The sequence below is a fragment of the Giraffa tippelskirchi genome, chromosome 1 (assembly GCF_054371585.1).
Source record: "Giraffa tippelskirchi isolate mGirTip1 chromosome 1, T2T-mGirTip1v1.2.pri, whole genome shotgun sequence".
Taxonomy (NCBI): Eukaryota; Metazoa; Chordata; class Mammalia; order Artiodactyla; family Giraffidae; genus Giraffa; species Giraffa tippelskirchi.
Window position 1 is genome coordinate 142,027,915 of NC_137275.1, and position 20,019 is coordinate 142,047,933.

Consider the following 20,019-nt stretch of genomic DNA (forward strand, 5'->3'; position numbering starts at 1 on the left):
TCCTGAATATTCATTGAAGGACTGATGCTGAAACTCCAATCCTTTGGCCACGTGATGCAAAGAACTGACTCACTGGAAAAGACCCTGATGCCGGGAAGGATTTAAGGCAGGAGGAGAGGGGATGACAGAGGATGAGATGGTTGGATGGCATCACTGACTCAATGGACATGAGTTTGAGCAAGCTCTGGGAGTTGGTGATGGACAGGGAGGCCTGGTGTGCTGCAGTCCATGGGGTCGCAAAGAGTTGGACACAACTGTATGACTGAACTGAACTGAACTGAATTTGGAAACCACCATATTTTTGAAGGAACAAGAAAAATGCCTATATTTCAACCCTGACATCCTCACATGTCTACCAAGAAAGAAGGGTAGTAAGGCACAGCATATATTACAGGGTAGTGAAAACAATCATGGTGTACAGAGCCAGAGAACCCTAGGTTCAGATCCATCATGTCCTCTGTGGCTGTCTCACGTACAGAGTTGAAACACTGCATTAGAGTTCAAGAGCCATACTTACATGTACCCCAAAGAGCTCTGTATTAATGCTTAAGGGTAACTAGTTTATTTTATTATTTACAGTTAGCAGCTCATTATCTTGAAGACAATTCGTTAGACACAAATACATTCATTCTACATTCTCTTTGAACAGGCAAGAGATATACATTACTAAAGGACTAATAGACTACAGTAAGGAGTAATTCTGAGGGAAAAATCTCTCTATAAGAAAACAAACCACATTCCTATAAAATTGAGAATAAAACACAGTAAGAAGCTTCCATTTTTTTATTTAAAAAAAATCAACTCATGTAAAATCATTCATCAAATCATAAAAAGGTGTAGAAACAAAGTCAAATATCAGTTTTAAAAATATCTGACACACTATAATGTGTGTATATGGTCTCTTAAATAATTAAGATTAGCTCCATATTAAACACTCAGCTTTTCTCACATTGTTGCAAACCCAAATATTGTTCTAACCAGTCATTAATGATCTTTTTAACAATATAAAGATGGAACTGAAACAGAACTCCTCTTAGCAGTGCCATCTTAACTTCTGCTGCATTTACCAAAAACAGTGGGTTTTCAAGAACTGCATCTTTCTAAGCCCATTTTTATTTCTAAAACTTCACTATTCGATTATAGTCATTGTAGAAAAATGTGAAGAAATGGAAAAAATAAAATTAAAAATTATCCAGTATCCCTCTTCCCAAATACAGTAACAGAAGAGTGTGTATATTTCTTTCTATTCTTTGTACATAACTATGTAGAATTTTAAAACAAAATTAGTACTTAAAATGCTTACATATCCTCATTCCATATTATAGAGCAACGATGTCTTTTGTAAATTATGTGAAACCATGATGTTCAGTTGGCTGCTTCACAATCTAATTAGAGCTTGACCATGATTTACCTCCATTTGTTAGATATTCAGATTGTTTTGAATATTTGCTATGATAACTATGTTATACACCCTTTATTCATAATTATTTATATGTATCTCTGATAATTCCTTAAAGATAAGTTCCTAAGAGTTAAAATAACCAGCACAAAGAGTATTTTTTAAGCCTTTGATACATTTTACCAAACTGCCCTCCAAAAAGATTATATCAACTTACAGTCACACCAGTAAATAGTCTAAGAGCTTTTCTTCTTCAAATTCCTTGGCAACATAGGAATATTACTACCTTTATTGTTACAAATTTAGTGGGGGAATGGTGAAAGGTATCTTCTTTTTTTTTCCAGAAGTGTAATTTGCTTTCCTTCTGTTATTTTGAAGCAGTCCAAATCTTTGAGAAGGCATCTCTGATGAGTGCAATGTCTTATCACTTCTTCCTTGGGCAGCAAGGGCATGAAAACTGCATATCTTTTCTATGTTTTCTCAAGCAGAAATTCCCAAAAGGACTGGAATTTCAAAGTCTCCTGGTCTTCTGGGCAGCCATGCTATTTTAATGTCTCGGTAACAAAACAGAAAACTGGGCCGTTTTCTGAAAGGAAGTAGGCACAGATTATGATTAATCAAACAATTACTATAGGCAGGAATTCTCATGCTTGGGGGCATGATAATCACCTGGAGTGCTTATTACCACTTTGATTTTTATAGAGTGAGGACTCATGGGATATATATTTGATAAACTCTCCAGAAAATTCTCATGTTCACTGAAAGTTTAATAATCACTAACCACATGTGGAATTTTGAGCGTAACTCTTTAGCTATTAGTTCCTCATTCTCCTTTCATGTACAGTGAGGTTTAGAATGTTTATCTCAGAGGACTGTTCTGATTCTCACTTATCTCCACCCCTGCCCCTTTACATCCACTAGGACATAGTTTATACACCAACCCCTACTCTTTATCTTATTCCACTGAAAAATGTCATTGAAATTTTAATGTGCGAGTATCCAAATAGACTAGGAGCTTCTCCATAACAGCGTCTTACATATCTGTGTAAACCATAGCTTGACATATAGTTGGTGCTGGCTAAGTGATTCTGAAATGAATTAGTTAATTAACGATACACACTTAAGCATTCAGAGAGCTGAAAATACTGCCCTGGAATAAGGGATTATTAGTGTGGTGTTCCGGAGAAGGCAATGGCACCCCACTCCAGTACTCTTGCCTGGAAAATCCCATGGATGGAGGAGCCTGGTAGGCTACAGTCCATGGGGTCGCTAAGAGTCAGACATGACTGAGCAACTTCACTTTCACTTTTCCCTTTCATGCAATGGAGAAGGAAATGGCAATCCACTCCAGTATTCTTGCCTGGAGAATCCCAGGGACGGCGGAGCCTGATGGGCTGCCGTCTATGGGGTCGCACAGAGTCGGACACGACTGAAGCGACTTAGCAGCAGCAGCAGCAGCAGTGTGGTGTTCCTTATACGTTACAGAATGGAGGCCATGATTCTCAATTTTGTCTAGAGTAGCAGTTCTTCATTTTCTCTCTTCTACACATATTAACCCTTTAAAAAAATGCAGTTTTACACACACTTTCAGAAGCTTCACAGAAGGAATAGAGAACATCAATCTACTATCCAACCATTTTTACTTAAAAATGAAGCTGAAATAATAAATTTATTCCTTGACAAATTATATTTGAAAGTTCAAGAGACTATGGTCAAAATGGGGTCAGAAACCTTAAAAAAACAAAAAAACAAAAAAAACCAAACCCCAAACCTCACCGTCCCATCCTGCAGGTAACAGCCTCAGCAGCACCAAAAGGATGAATCACATTTCCTGCCAGTCAGCAGTGTGTTTGTTTAGATAAGTAAGCCGAAGTCATGCTGTTCTATTGCATTCCGCTCATTACGTTTCACCAGATGTAACTGTTTCTAGTTTAAAGTGACATTCTCCAATTCCTGGAACTTATTTTCTGTTCCCCTTTTCTTCATCCATATAAAAAGAATTGCCTATATTTCAATTATGCTGAAATAGCTCATGAGGGAAAGGACCTATCATTAAAGAACATTTATCTCCTGAGTAGATAGGCTGAAACCAACAGATGTGTTTCCTGCTCCTTACGCATTTAAAGTCTAGTAGGGAAGACAGATTACAAAATGCCAGTATTCCTGACTTTGCCAGTCCTCAAGCCGAGAGACATTTTATTACACTGGTTTTCTGGAGCCTGCTTGTACGAGCTTGTGAAAACCCATTATGTGTATCACTTCGCAGCTTACCAGTGGCTTTGTGTTGGTAGCTTGAAATGGGCTGTGCAAGAGCATTTATACCATGGCAGTCAGCAAACTACAAATCATGGCTCCTCCATGCCCAGCAGTTGGCAGTCATCTACTACCACAGTATCGTCATCACACTAAAACAGTGGCTGTCATTCCAGGGTTCCTCGGTGGTTATTCAGGTTGAGAGGGCTTTTATCAACTTTTCAAATCCTCTCTCAACTCTAAGACTTAGACTAGAGATGTATTCTAGGAGACCTTTGGATATGCTGGCTACCCTCTTTGGATACTAGGTGAATAAAACATCTGATCAATTTCAGCCAACTCCTTATCTAAGGTGGTTAATCAAGAGAGTCACAAGAGGTCCAGAAAAAAACCACACATCTGAGCCAGCAATCAGTTCAAATCATATTCTGGGAATTAATACTAGAGTTGAAAAGCTACCAATCTGCAACCCTCCACATGTTTATTACTGTCTTAGTTTGTCTGCTGCAACATTAACTATAAATAGACAATCCCTGGCACCATTTTGGTACTGTATGCCAGGGTTTTGGCTTTAAAGGCTGCCAGTACTTAGCATGGATCTGCCAAAGAGAAAACAGCCTTGTCTGCAATGTAATACATGTACAGAGCAAACACTACCAATCTTCTGAAGTAAAATTTAGGGATACACTGCAAAGCAGGACAGTGTCAAGAACCTGATAGACTAGATAATAAAACTCCTTCACCTCAACTTTTAGTGCTCTTGCATTACCAGCCAGAATATATCTCTCTTCCATTCATGATTAGTATGCTAGTAAATGACATGAAAACATGTAGAAAACATTTAGTCTAGTATAAAATACATGAAGAGATGGACCAATGGTCCAATGGAAATTAGAGAAAAGGGCAGCTGAGAGTCTATGGAAGTGTCTGCTTGCAGATGGAGAGGATACTTACCTTCATGTTATGGAGGGTTTCTGACCATTCCGTGGATCCTATTTGAGGTATGGTAGTGAGAAGTAAGCTTTTGGCTTTATTGGCATTTTCTTTCAGGGTCTTTAAGACCCGGTCCACTGAAACCTAGAGAAACAACAGCACAGGATGTTACCAGCAATTTAAAATCCCACTGCTTTTCTTTTTTTCTTTTTAATTTTTTTAATTTTTTTTTTTAATTTTTTTTATTTTATAAATTTATTTATTTTAGTTGGGGGCTAATTACTTTACAATATTGTAATAGTTTTTGCCATACATTGACATGAATCAGCCATGGGTTTACATGTGTTCCCCTTCCTGGACCCCCCACCCACCTCCCTCCCCATCCCATCCCTCTGGGTCATCCCGTTGCCCCGGCCCTGAGCCCTTGTCTCATGCATCGAACATGGAATGGTGTTCTGTTTCACATATGATAATATACATGTTTCAATGCTATTCTCCCAGAACGTCCCACCCTCACCTTCTCCCTCAGAGTCCATAAAATGTTCTATGCATCTGTGTCTCTTATTCTGTCTCGCATATAGGGTTATTGTTACCATCTTTCAAATTCCATATATATGCATTAGTATACTGTATTGTTGTTTTTCTTTCTGGCTTACTTCACTCTGTATAATGGGCTCCAGTTTCCTCCATCTCAGTAGAACCGATTCAAATGTATTTTTTTAATGGCTGAGTAATATTCCATTGTGTATATGTACCACAGCTTCCTTATCCATTCGTCTGCTGACGGACATCTAGGTTGCTTCCATGTCCTGGCTATTGTAAACAGTGCTGCGATGAACATTGGGGTACACGCGTCTCTTTCAATTCTGGTTTCCTTGGTGTATATGCCCAGCAGTGGGATAAAATCCCACTGCTTTTCATAGAACATTTTTTTCTGAGTTCCTACCTGATCTGTTGAAGTCAGTTTACTCCCAAGAACTTGAACCCAAGTTCTGCATTTATTAGGGGAGAGGTCATAGAGAAATCCAATGACATCTCTGAAAAGCACAACTAGTTTTTAACATGGTGTCTGAGAAAGCTTTTCAGTTGTATAATGTGTTCGCATGGCCTAGAAAGCTTGTGGCTCTTCTCATGTCCACAGAATGGATTCCAGTTTTAAAACTGTTGCTATACTGGATAAATCAGAAGATAAGAACATTTCCCTTTAGAGAAGTCTTTAAGCTAATAAAAATGATGGAATCAAAGTATCACCATTTTTATACTCCCTGTGAATTAATGGATGGGCTGTTAACATCACAAAACCAGAAACCCAAACCAAACAAACAGTCCACTTTCATGAGCTTCCTTGTGGATTATGATGTCAGAATTAGATCAAATCTCGATCCTGCTGCCAATTTACAGAAAATATAGAACACTGTGAAATTGGATAAACCATCCTAAGGAGATGATTTCAGCAATTCAGACTGTGGGAAACTCTACAGGACAAATGCCCTGGTTTCTTTTAAGAACACCTGGAAGCAAAAAATCACTTATGCTATTTGAGATAACTAGAAAATTGAACTTTGCCTGGATATATTAAGGAATTATTGTTGGACTGTGATAACGGCAATGTGATTATGTTAGATGTCCCCTAAAATGTTCACGGATAAGACCATGGATCAGTGTGTAGATGAAACATGGTTGGCTTAAAGCTGTTATGTTTATGACTGAAGTTGGATTCACGGAAGCTTACCCCATTGCTTCTGTGTATGACTCAAAGTGCTTCCTAAGGAAGCTGAAGCAAGTTGAGTATAAGACAGATGACCAGAAAGAGTACTTGTCATGCTTAACTATGCTTAGAAGAAACCCAAGATTCATGGGCACCATGATTATACCTTCCTATTCCTTCCTAGACCCCTCCCACAATATGGAGATGTGTTTACAACAAAATGATAAGCACCATAGCAAAGCCGAGTGCCTTCACTGTGGGAGGGATCATAGCAGGAGGAGGCGGCCAGCTGGGGGCCTGCCAGGTAGGAAACTTCAAATGTAGCGTCGTGAAACAACCAAGAGATTTACCTTATATTTTACTCTTTTCCTCGTACTTTGTGACTGCTATTTCTGTATAGATTCTGACCTCCTTCTCCTCTTTGTTTCTGCTGCTGCGCTCCACTCAGAATGTCCTTTCTGCTTTCTCACAATAAATTCTAACTTGGTCAACATCCAGCTTAAATTTCAAAAGTTTCCTTCGGAAACTACATCCCTCTGCCATTCCATCATACCTATCATCTGACTACAACCCTCTCAGGAGTCAGTATTATACTGTGCGTGCTAAGTTGCTTCAGTCATGTCCAACTCTGTGCGACCCTATGGACTGTATAGCCCACCAGGCTCCACTGCCCATGGGATTCTCCAGGCAAGAATATTGGAGTGGGTTGCCATGCCCTCCTCCAGGGGATATTCCTGACCCAGGAATCGAATCTGTGTCTTGTATCTCCTGCATTGGCAGGCGGGTTCTTCACCATTAGTGCCACCTGGGAAGCCCTAGTACTATACTAGTGGCTCTGTATTTATCATGTTTAATTCTTCCAGTAATCCTACAAGTTCAGAAATGTAATTAATAACCCCTACTCATGTGGAAGGGTTGAATAACTCCCCCAATATTACAAGTAAAAAGAACAATGGGAATTTGAAGAAGGGGTTAGGCAATTTGAGAACCTTTTTCCATGCCAGGCTGCACATCTGGTTTAAAGCACAAGCACAATGACACACACAGCTGACTGAGATGATGCCATCTTTGTCTATGCTTTCCTTGTGGCATTTAATATTATTTGCTTTCATGCCTTACCACTTACACAGAGCTTAGTTTTTTTGCTTTTAACTGAAGTAGCTCCAATTGACTGTTTTCCAAACCTCATGTGGCCTACTAAATGAAAGCACCATTAGCTCTGCAAAGGAGACAAATGTTATGAGACCACGCAGAAAGCCACAGGCAGGAAGTCTGCTCTCGGGGAGTGGCAGAGGTTGGAGTCTTCTATTAATTGGAAGCAGCTTCTCAACATCATGAGGCTGAACTGCCCCTGAGGTGACGAAAGCTGCCAAGTTAGAGACCACATTGGGTCAGGATTTGCAAATCTCTTAAGTAACAAACATCCTCAAAGAATCTGTGTTCATCCATGACCTAAACTCCATACCCATGGATGGACAGGCAGCTAGATTATCTTAGCCCATTTTACATGAAATTGGATGGTGAAACAAGCAGCTCTGAGATGGTGGTACGGTCCCCCTAGAGAAGATGTCACTTTCCCTAAATGTGTCCAGAACAGCCACTGCCATACTTCTTCCTTCAAAATTTCTTGGCTGCAGTTTTGTCCTTTTCTCTTTTTAAAATAAGATAAATGACAAGACAAATGATCTGGTTTCTTCAAGTAAAATGCAAGGAATGAAAAGGGAGGAGAATATTAGATTAAAGATTTAAGAGGCTTATCATTCAAATACAATGTGTGGATTACAAGGGATCCTGATTTGAACAGTTAAAAATTATGAGACAAGAGGGAAAATGCGACAAGTTTGGACATTTGATTATATTAAAGAATTAATATCACTAATTTTTTGTACAACAGTGGTGGTGTGGTTTTAAAAAATTATTTTTAAAAGAGAGGCCTTTTAGAAAAATTTACTTCAAAATCATGAGGGTAGGAGAGAGAAAACTGAGTAGGGGCATATAAATAAGTCAAGAGTTGCCATGGCTGATGATTGTGGAAAGGTGGGTGATGGGTAACTGGGGGTTCATTATACTAAACTCTACTTTTGTAGATGTTTTGAAGTTTTCCACAGAGGAAATATTTGTTTTGGAAGCCTGAGCACCGGCCCACAATCCCCAAATACCAGCTGGATCTTGCTGTTTTTTCTGCCTCAAAACCCTCACTGACCTCCCATCTGAAATCCTTACATAGTCTACATGGCCCTGCCTCCCTCTTCCCCCTCCTCACCTCTCCAGCATGGCCATCTTTCCCATCACACTTAAGCCAGGCTTCCTAGATTGTATTTGGTTGGGCCAATTTGATAGGTACTTCTGTATCTACCACACTATTTCTGTGTAACCCCAAGCCTTCTCACATTGGTTTGTTTGAGCTCTACCCAGTTCCTTCAAAACCCAGAATGTTGGCTCCTTATGGACTTGTCTGTCTGCTGTTGTATTTTTATACCAAGCACAGTACTCATCTATGGCACGTTAGACATGAATACAGAATCCTCTTACCAGGAAGAGGTACATTAATAGGTTTCCCCGCTACATAATAAACAGGAGCATAAAGAACTTATAACCAAGAGTCTTTATCTGTAATGTAAGGGCCGAGTCTCAGTAAGATTCCCATCACACCTACATGTTTACAATGTACTCTTCCCTGTTGATCCTTGCATAAGTGTCCTTTCATTCTCTATGAAGATTTTGTTCTTCCAATAGGAACTACAGAAAAAAAAATCTAGTAACACCTAATGACAGTGTATAAAAAGCTGACTTTAAAACTTGGTATAAAGGCACTTTCTGGAACTAATGTAATAGAAGTAAAGAGTTAAGACACTCTCTCACTGGCTCTCATGGCATATGGAAACCCAGGTCATACATGTACCAAAGAGAATCCCACCTACCGCTTCCTCATGCTCCTTCCAGCAATCATAATCTGTCGCCATGGCGATACTTGCGTAGCAAATTCCAGCCTCCTTAGCAAGAACCACCTCTGGAACTGTGGTCATGTTGATAACATCCGCCCCCAAGGTTTGGAACATGATGCTTTCTGCCCGGGAGCTGAAACGAGGTCCCTCAATGGTGACCACTGTCCCTTTTGAGTGGCACCGGAGTCCTAGCTTCTTAGCAGTCTCTATGAGGACCTAGAATAGAAAGAACCAAACTCAAAACATACAAACAGAAGTTGAGCTTTATTTTTTCTTCCCTGCTACTTTAAAAGATTTTTACTATAAATACCCAGTACCTGCAGGCCCTGAAAGAGAACCTGGGCGATCACAGAAGGGAGTTTCCTAGCTCCCTGTCCATTTCCATAATGCTCTGTCCCACCCAACCTCTAGCTCACAGCAATAAGCGCAAACAGTGGGCTTTTTCTTTACACCAGGCATTTGTTTACATGCTTTAATCTCACTTTTTAGCTGCTTTAATAGATTATCATGGACTGTGAATGTGGGCTTGAGTCTAAGCTCTTAACCTTCAAGGCTACCCAAGGCACCCTCCTCATCCATGTCTCAGGAATGTGCAGAGTGAAGTTTCTAAGCTCCTGAGAAACTCATTTTCATTGCTCTTCTATACAAAACCTGAGAGCTTTTGAGAAAGCTTTTTGGGGGTAGAAAGCGCTTTCATAATCTCTTTGCCTGCTGCCTCTCTAAAGATATAAAGTAAAAAACAGAATGGAGCTATGCTGATTTCTTCTATCCAGAGATAAACTTATCTTGGCATCCCTTTAGAGGCAAGGCCATATATGAGTTTAGAAACATTATTTAAAAGTTTGATAACTTTTTCTAGTGTCTAATAATGTATATCTAATCTAATTTGATTTTTCTCTTACTCTGTGCTTAAACATTCCTGTTTAATTGAAAAAAAGTTAGTCCTTTAAACTTAACTGTTCAAGTACTGCCAAGAATTCACTTACCTATGTCCTAGTTTTTTCATCAGTGATATGGGAGTACTAATACAACTCAGAAATACTGTGAAGATTAAATGAGCTAAGGAATATACTTCCACTTCCCTGGTGGCTCAGATAGTAAAGAACCCGCCTGCAATGCAGGAGAAGCAGGTTCAATCCCTGGCTTGGGAAGATCCCCTGGAGAAGGAAATGGCAACCCTGACTCCAGTATTCTTGCCTGGAGAATTCCATGGACAGAGGAGCCTGGTGGGCTATAGTCTTTGGGACTGCAAAGAGCTGGACACAACTGAGCAACACTTTCAAGGAATACACAGCAAGGAGTGCCCAACACAATACATAAATGCTTAACTGGTCTTCTAATTATTTTTTTTAATTAATCATTTTGGCTGCACTGGGTCTTGGTTGTTGTGCACAGGCTTCCTCTAGATGCAGTGCCTGGGCTTCTCATCGTGGTGGGTTCTCTTGTTACGGCGCACAGGCTCTAGGACGTGCAGGCTTCAGTAGTTGCAGCTCACTGGCTCTAGAACGCGGGCTCACTGGTGGTGGTGCAGAGCCTTAGTTGCACCACGACACGTGGAATCCTCTCGTACCAGGGATCAAACCCATGTTCCCTGCATTGGCAGGTGTATTATTAACCACTGGACCACCACGGAAGTCCTCTTCAAATTATTAACACTGGCAGCTTCTACACATTTCCTAAGTAATTGGTCAAAGTTCCTAGGATACTATATACAAAATGGAGTGACTCAAAGTCAACAGAAGGCTCCAATCTAGGCCAAAGTCTTGCCTGCACATGTCTGAACCACACAGGCAAATTAACCTATTTCCTTAAAAATAACATTATGCTATGGCAATAGAAGAAAGAATTTTAATAAGAGCCTTGGCAACTCTAAATTTAGAACCATGACAAGCCCTAGCCAATGACTGGCTGATGCTCCATCATGTTTGTTTATCCTGTACATGCTGAAAGTAAGACTGTGCTAAATCAAAACTGTTTCCTAAGGAGCATAAGTTATAAATAATAAGCCTTATTAAATCACTCCTTCCCCTGCTGTCCCCACCCCTTTCAAAACTAAGGTATGACCAGCCCAGTCCTGTCTTCATTAAATGTCTTTAAAAGTCCCAAATAACTGAGCTGTATGTCTTGGCCAAACTTCAGAGTGCTTCTAAAGATGTGTGAAGGAAGATCACAATTCTCGCAAGCCAGTGGCATATGGCATGTAAGTCTTCACCATCACCCTGGGGTGGGTGCCATGCTGGGGAGGAGGAATTGGAGGCTTCTGGGCGTGGACCAGCCAGTGGCAGACCCTGAGGGCTTGCCGCCTGAAGCAGCACTTTGCACTCCCACACAAACAGATAACGCCATTGTAAGGTGCCAGAAATACAACTCTAGCCTGAGAGGTCTCTTTAATGTGTCAGGACTTTTTGAAGAAATTTGTTTCAGATTACTTTTTGACTGGAAGTGACACTGTTTTCAGAATAGGTAATACTTGCATGTGGTAGAAAATGTAAACAGTACAAAGGTTCTTATTCTGTGACAAGTATTTCTTCTGCCTGTGTACGAGGGATTCAGTTTCCCCATGGGAAATCACTTACTAGTTCCTTGGTCAGCTTTCTAGAAACACTCTATTTACACATAAATATTTTCATATTTATCTCTTTTATATACACACATATGAGTGCTCAGATGCTCAGTCATGTCTGACTCTTTGCGACTGCGACCCTATGAACTGTAGCCTGCCAGGCTCCTCTGTCCATGAGATTTCCCAGGCAAGAATACTGGAGTGGGTTGCCATTTCCTCCTCCAGGGGAGCTTCCTGACCCGGGGCTTGAAACCATGTCTCCTGCCTTGCAGGTAGATTCTTTACCGCTGAGCCACCAGGGAAGCCCCTTATATACACAGACATATTTAACACAAATGATAAGATACAGTACAGCCATTATGTACCTTACTTGCCACTGGACAATGCATCTTGACAATCTGTTGTCAGTACACAAAAGATCACAAGGATACTGAAAGTTTAAGTGATAATTACCAAGGGGCAACACCATCCACTCTTTACATTTTTGGATAGTATGTTTAAAATCCCTTTTAGGGTATATAAGAACAAAATAATATTCTGAAGGCCTCTCCCTCCCTCCCCATTTTCTTAAACTGCCTTCCCTAGCACTCTTTAAAATCTTTATGTAAGGGTCCTTAGCTTGGCTAGACTAATAATAGCTGAATTGAATCAGTCTCAAAGGAGGCCAAACTGTATTACTGGAAACTACCACTCAGCCACCATATTTACATGTATTTTGAATACCTCTGAATTAGCATTTCCCGTAACACACCTCTACTCCTAGTACCCAAATCACTGGGGTGATACCTCAGATTTCCTATTAACACTCATATTCTCTCGCTAGTCTACTTCTTCCAAGCTTCCCCCAGTCTGAAGTGGACAAAAATGTTATTATACACTTCTAATTTCTCTTGGAGAGCACATTTATTGTGGGGACAGATCTGTGTTTCAGAGGTTAAGACTAACATCATTCTGATACATTCTCCTGAGAACTACCCAGGAACATAATACAGTTGATCCTTGAACAATGCAAGTTTGAACTGTGTAGTATACTCTTACATGGAGTTTTTTCACAATAGATTCATGCTACAATGCTGTTCCCTCTGTGGGTTGGCTGAATCCTTGGATGCAGAACTGCCAGATATGGAAGGCCAACTGTAAATTTATACTCAGATTTTCAACTGCAAGATGGGTCAGTGCCTCTAACCACGCCCCACGTTGTTCAAGACTCAAATGTATATCTAAACTCCTACTTAAAACTTAAAAATATGCTTTCACAGAAGTCACAAAGAAAAAACATGCAGTGATATATCTGAAATGGCTCCCTCCAATGCCTGGCTTTGGACTCTAGATTTCTGAGACCAGAGTGAGGTTATTTAAGACACTCTAGCTCTGCCTGTAAAGAAGCTAGTTTTACATGATTATGCAAGGTTGAACATAAATCTGTGTTTCACATCAGGTGTTAAAATCATCTGAATGATTAACATGTTCAGGTATTTGTATTGTCTAAGTTAGGAGATTTTACTAGACAGTTTGCTTCTGACAGTACTTGTGACCTACTAGGTGGCATTTGACTTTCAAATTTTGGGGTTATAAGAAAAGTACCATGGATGGACTTGTGCATTGTGGTAGCCATTTTTATTCTCTGAAAGCTAAGGCTGGGATTTCTCACTTTATACCACCACCGGCTTTTGTAAGGGTTGCCTCTACAGTCCTGAGATCTTACTATAATCCTGGAGAGGAGAGGAGGTTGGACAGGAAAAGTCAAACTCAGCTCAAAGGCAAAGATGCCAATCTGACTATTAATAGATTATTAATAATTTAATTCATAAAAGCAGTTACCAGTCACTAGATGTCTTATAACTGACAGGCATCACTCAAAGCACTTTATAAGTTACTCTTTTATCCTTCACAGTCCTGTGAGGTATCAATGTTATCATTACTTTATTTTATAAATAAGGAAACCAGAGTCCAAGGTTCTGATCCAGAAACAAGCAACAATTAAGCTGAAGAATAAAGACCTGATCCTAAGAAATCTGGTTCCAGAGTGTATACTCCATATTATGCTGTCTAAATTATTTTAAAAGGTATCCAGGTATCCTGACACTAAAATCAAAACTTATATATAAAAAAAAAAAAAGGTAGGTTGCAACTTTGAGCAATTCAGCTTACAGATGACCGAGAGTAGTGGAGGGATTATTAATAAAGGGAAACAACTCTTCCTAAAACCCTGCATAAGCATCAAACTAGACAGAGGAAGAGAGATCACATGCTTGGCCAACTAATCTGTCTGTAGATGCCACCCCAAGCCCTCGTGATTTATTCTGGTGCACCTTCCAGAAAGATTACAAACCTCTCTTGTTTTAGGGCAGAATGGCTCAGCCATTGGAATATGGCACACTCCTCTGGCACAGGAATGATTTCCATCATAGAAGGTCTGAAGCCTTCTGGTAGTCCTACAAAATAAAGTAAAAAAAATTATTTTTTAAAAAATTACCTCTCAACCCTTTAGAACTGGTAATCAGTTGTATCTAAGTCAGTATCTTGGTCCTCACTCTAGAATCAGTAATTCTGGATAAGCTGAAAGAAACTGTTTAAAAAAAGAGAGAGAGCTTCTTGATGGTACTTGGCTTTTCTGGCTCTGGGTTGGTGGCAACCTGCTTTCCAACAGGAGTTAAAGTATCTGTGGTCTGGTGACTGTGACAGGATAACCACACTGAAGAGTAGATGAAACTCACCTCTGGGCTCAGGAGGCCAGGTAAAACACTTAAGAAGTCAACTATGAACATCTTCTGTCATCTCAGCTATAAGGATTGTATAGTGAACCCCGTATATATATTTAGATTCAACAATTTCCTAAATTTCGTCAAACCTACTTCATTTATTGCAAATCCCAGACTTTGTCCCTTTATCCCTACTTCAGATGGACTAAAATATATGGATTACTTTCCATAGCAATGTCATTATCACAGTTGATAAAAACGACAATTCTTATATTATTGTCTAATATATAGACCATGTGCTAAATTTCCCTGGTGTCCTCAAAAAATAAAAAATCTTTTTTCTTTTTTAAAAAACTGTTGCTCGGTTAGTTTCATATTCCAAACAAGGTCCAAGGTTCAAATTTTGCATTTGACTGCCCTGTCACTAAATTGAGAGTAACTCCTGCCCTCCACCCTCAACCTTATTTTTTCATGCCTTTGATCCATTGAAGAAAGCAGCCATTCATCCAGCTCTGCATTTCGAAGCATCTGTCTCTGCTGTCTTGCTTAAACTTGTGCATCTGCCTGCTAGAATTAATTCTAAAGTCTCGTGAAAGTTCTAAAGTTAACTTTCTGATAAAATATTTTTGAGTCCATAAGACAGTCCAAAATTAACCCGGTGCCAAGTCACTCAGCAACTTCTCTCTCAAAGTTTTCAGAATAAAGCACTTTTTATATCCATTGCACTGTTCTAAACTTGAATTCATAAGTAATATAGGAGAGAGAGTGCCCTCATTTTCCTAGAGAGGGGAGAGCAGGGTAGCAACAGGGCAAAGGAAAACCAACAGCTGAAGGTACATCACTTCATTTCTACTTCTACTGGTAGGGTAGAGAACAGTATGGAGAAACATTTTGGTTCAGTTTACACAGCTGGCATGTCCACCTCTCAAAGTTAACCTGTTACTTCCTCTCCATCACACATTAAACAGTGATACCACCTGGCATCAAAGCCACCTCTCTCAGAGATTAGGCCTCAGAGCTTGGGAGGAATGAAAACAAAGTCGATGCTCCTCTCAACCCCCTTATCACTTGAGTCTTAAGGGAAAGGCTAAGTTCAGTTCAGTTCAGTTCAGTTCAGTCGCTCAGTCGTGTCCAACTCTTTGCAACCCCATGAATCGCAGCATGCCAGGCCTCCCTGTCCATCACCAACTCCCGGAGTTTACCCAAACCCATGTCCATTGAGTCGGTGATGCCATCCAACCATCTCATCCTCTTGTCATCCCCTTCTCCTCCTGCCCCCAATCCTTCCCAGCATTAGAGTCTTTTCCAGTGAGTCAACTCTTCGCATCAGGTGGCCAAAGTATTGGAGTTTCAGCTTCAACATCAGTCCTTCCAATGAACACCCAGGACTGATCTCCTTTAGGATGGACTGGTTAGATCTCCTTGCAGTCCAAGGGACTCTCAAGAGTCTTCTCCAACACCACAGTTCAAAAGCATCAGTTCTTCAGCACTCAGCTTTCTTTATAGTCCAACTCTCACATCCATACATGACCACTGGAAAAACCATAGCCTTGACTAGATGGACCTTTGTTGGCAAAGTAATGTCTCTGCTTTTTAATATGCTATCTAGGTTGGTCATAACTTTCTTTCCAAGGAGTAAGCGTCTTTTAATTCCATGGCTACAATCACCATCTGCAGTGATTTTGGAGCCTAGAAAAATAAAGTCTGACAGTTTCCACTGTTGCCCCATCCATTTCCCATGAAGTGATGGGACCAGATGCCATGATCTTAGTTTTCTGAATGTTGAGCTTTAAGCCAACTTTTTCACTCTCCTCTCCCACTTTCATCAAGAGGCTCTTTAGTTCTTCTTCACTTTCTGCCATAAGGGTGGTGTCATCTGCATATCTGAGGTTATTGATATTTCTCCCAGCAATCTTGATTCCAGCTTGTGCTTCTTCCAGCCCAGTGTCTCTCATGACCCCAAGCAATTTCAGATGGGGTTGAAGAACAGGTCAAATGACTCTTCCAGCCTAAATAAACAGAGGCTTTTTTCTTTTTGTAAAACTGACTAATAAAGTGGTGCCACATCCTCCAGCTTTGTCTTGGTTTCAGCCTTCAGTGAGTCAAATTAGCAATACTCCTATTTACAACCATGATTTAAGTGTAAAAACAGGACCACAGAACCCTTCAGGGGCTATACCCCAGTAGACATCTGTGTAGTAACACCCCACCTTATCTATTCTGTCCCTCTCTCGCTGTCCCTTCTTCACCTAATTACTCCTCTCTCTGTTCTGAATATTTACCTTAAGACATCATTACTGGGATTCCCAGATGGCTCAGTGGTAAAGAATCTTTCTGCCAATGCAGGAGATGCAGGTTCGATCCCTGGCTTGGCAAGATCCCCTGGAGAAGGAAATGGCAACCCACTCCAGTATTCTTGCCTGGGAAATACCATGGACAGAGGAGCCTGGCAGGCTACAGTCCACGGGGTCGCAAACGAGTCAGACCTGACTTGGTGACTAAGCAACAACAATAATGTGTTAATTATTCTTTATGTTATGCTATAAACGTGTGATATTAACTGCCTACAGTTTTAATTCCCTCTCAACTGGAACATTTTATTTTACATTTTTCTCTTTAAACATAGCTCCCCAACTTCCACCTCTATGGTTTATAGCAAAACCACCATATCTTTTTGATTCATTTTCCAGTTATAAAATGTAGTGTTCACCACTCATTTGTAAGAGTGCTATGAGGACTGAGTCAGCCCTGAGGCCCAGCTACCCCACGGCAGCTCAGAACTGAGGTCTGAGCTGGAGACTGAATCAGGAGTCAGCACCAAGGAGAAGCTGTAGTTGAGAACAGGCCCTCAGAACACCCAGCCCTGCAGGAGGGGTAGCCCCAAGGAAGACCTGGGGACTTTAATACCTATATGTCTAATAGTTTCAGGGTTATATCGTTAAGATATTAGGAAGGAAAATGCCGATGAGAAACATCTCTTTACGCAGCCTGCCCACCCAGTCACGGTGTTCTGCATAACTCAGATAGCAATACATTCAAGTAATGATCTGAATTTAAATCACTGTGAATAGTCCTATACTGCATAAAATGAGGCATGATTATGCTGAGTGAAGTTCAGATCAAGAACAATGTGGTATGCAACCACCAGTGAAGGGACTGAAGGACACCACCCAAGGGAAATTCTAAAATGAAAATACATGTAATTTTAAGATCTCCTCTCCTCCCCCCAAGAGCTTTAAATAAAGTCAGAGGTTCTACAAGCCTGCAAGAAGCAAGAGACGTCCCACACAGTGGGGACTGTTACCTGATTGAGCCTGTGTTGATGGGGAATCCTGCCTGTTCACTCCTAATTTCTGGTCAAAAAAAAGCTCTTCTGTAGACAGAATAGTGGCTCACCCTCAGTTTTGTACACAGATTTCAATCTTGTTACTGATTTTTCATGTGTCCTTGAGCAAATTACTTAACCTCTGTGAGTTCTTTCTTCATAAGGTAAGTATTAACAACATATACTTACACCCTTGTTTAAATATGAAAACAGGGTCACAGAAATCTCCAGTAGCTACATCCCAACAGGCAGATGCAATAACTCCTCCATTTTTTTATGTCAAATGTGTGAGTTTGGGGATAAACAACAGTTGTTACAAAGCACTACTACTATTGCCCTGAGGATCAGTGAGGGAACGGACAAAGCATCCAGCACACAGATTCACACAAGTCACATTACAGATGGATGCAGGTGCAGCAGAAGCAAGCATATGGAGGCCATCAATGGAAGACACCTGCAGATTTCTGTAGATCTGGAGCAGTGCCCAAGTGAGCATCTTTTCCTGATAAAGGGGGGCCATAATGGGATATCTTTTTCCTTCCATCAAGAGTAGAACTGAAATACATTCCTGGGCCATAGGGAAAAAAATGAGCCTTAGACAACATCAGACTGGTTGGATCCGTTGGGAAGCAGTGTTCTAGACTGTGGGCGAGAAGAACAGGAAGGATCACCCAGTTGATAGAAGCAATCTAGACCAAGGATGATAGTTTGGGGGCAGTGCTCCGCCCTACCAAACTGTAAAAGTGGCATGTGGTAGCAAGCAGAATAATGCCTCCCACCATACCCCCAAATCCATACCCTAATGCCCAGAACACATGTTGTCTTCCATTGCACATGGAAGGGGGCAAGGAGCCAAGAATGCAGGTAACAAAGAGCAAGGAAAGGGAGTCTCCTGAGCTTCCAGCAAGGAATTCAGCCCTTGATTTCAGCCCACTGAGACCCATGTTATACTCCTACCCTGCAGAATTAGCTAATAGTATTGTGTTGTTTAAGCCACTGCATTTGTGGTAATTTGTTACAGCAGCGAAAGGAAGCTAATACACGTGCTCATATGGTTTAACCTGGTTAACACAGTGTAATTTCTCTGGTAATAAAGATGTGATGCCAAAGGTCTGCCTCCAACTCTTGCTTCAACTGGTGAACCCTCCTAGCTGAGTAAAGGGACTGCTAATTCTCACCCCCAACCCCACTATCATCCTGGGATACCCACTGGAAATACACTTCAGAGACTGCCCAATTGGCTGGCTTTACCACTGCCTGGCTAGCTGTGTGCCTGCAGGAAAGTCACCCTGACCTCTGTCTACCTCAGTCTCTTATTAGTCTTCTCGTATTTAAAATGGGGACATGAAGGAGAGATACAGTCAGTGTGAAGACAGGGAACACTTGAAGCAACTGCTCAGCCCAAGTCATTACTGCCGGTCGAAAATCTGCTTCTGTACTCCTCATCTGCCAACCTCTGAGGGGGCCTCAAGTCAAGGGTACCCCCAAAAAGGAATATGAGATAAGAAAAGTTAGAAAACAAACAACAAACTGCCATGGAAGAGTGAAGCAGACAAAATTATGGTGTGTATTGGCAAGGGAAATGAGTTCAAGACCATCAGGGAGAGAACACTGGGCACTTTCAGACACAGCAGGGAACAAAATGCAGAGAAAGACTGACTGGCAGGTTCTTTCAGGATCAAGACCCTTGAATCTGCACACAAAGATTGCTATCTGTTAATAGTTTTCCTCTGAAGAAATGCTGAGTTGCAGACAAGTTGTCCCACAGCAGAAACACCTGTCACGCACCTGCACACTTCCAAGGTAGTTCTGGAGCATAGGACATGTCTGTAAGCCTCAGCACACGTGGACTCCAGGCAGTTAATTTACCAGCAAAGCGATGCCAAGGGCTCCTTATGAGGAGCTTGGTTTGAGGGAAATGATTCCACCCACATCTCTTAAGGTCTATCCAAACAGTCTATCTCAGGAGAACCCCTAATTGAAAAATGTATCCTTTGGTGCAGTTATACTTCATGTTCAAAAGACCAGAGATGACCAGATAATAAACATTAATACTTCACTGGGAAAAGGAAAATGAGCAGGGATGCAAAGTACAAAAGCAATGAAGAAAGCACCACAAAGGGGACGAGACAGTTTTAAGTTTACGTCAAAGATCATTACCATTGATGACAAAAGGAACGAGGCAAAATTA

General features: G+C 40.9%; 1 protein-coding gene across 2 annotated transcripts in view; it reads right to left on the bottom strand.

Moving 5' to 3' along the window:
• Positions 1–768: 768 nt before the first annotated feature.
• The window catches only part of MTAP (methylthioadenosine phosphorylase), a 46,964-nt gene continuing 27,713 nt past the window's right edge, over positions 769–20,019 (bottom strand). For both annotated transcript variants that reach the window (XM_081569437.1, XM_081569446.1), the window contains exons 5-8: positions 14,134–14,236; positions 9,215–9,454; positions 4,607–4,729; positions 769–1,985 (exon numbers count right to left, since the gene is read on the bottom strand). In XM_081569437.1, the coding sequence (XP_081425563.1) occupies positions 1,947–1,985; positions 4,607–4,729; positions 9,215–9,454; positions 14,134–14,236 (505 nt within the window). In that variant the 3' untranslated portion in view covers positions 769–1,946. The remainder of the gene's footprint in view (positions 1,986–4,606; positions 4,730–9,214; positions 9,455–14,133; positions 14,237–20,019) is intronic.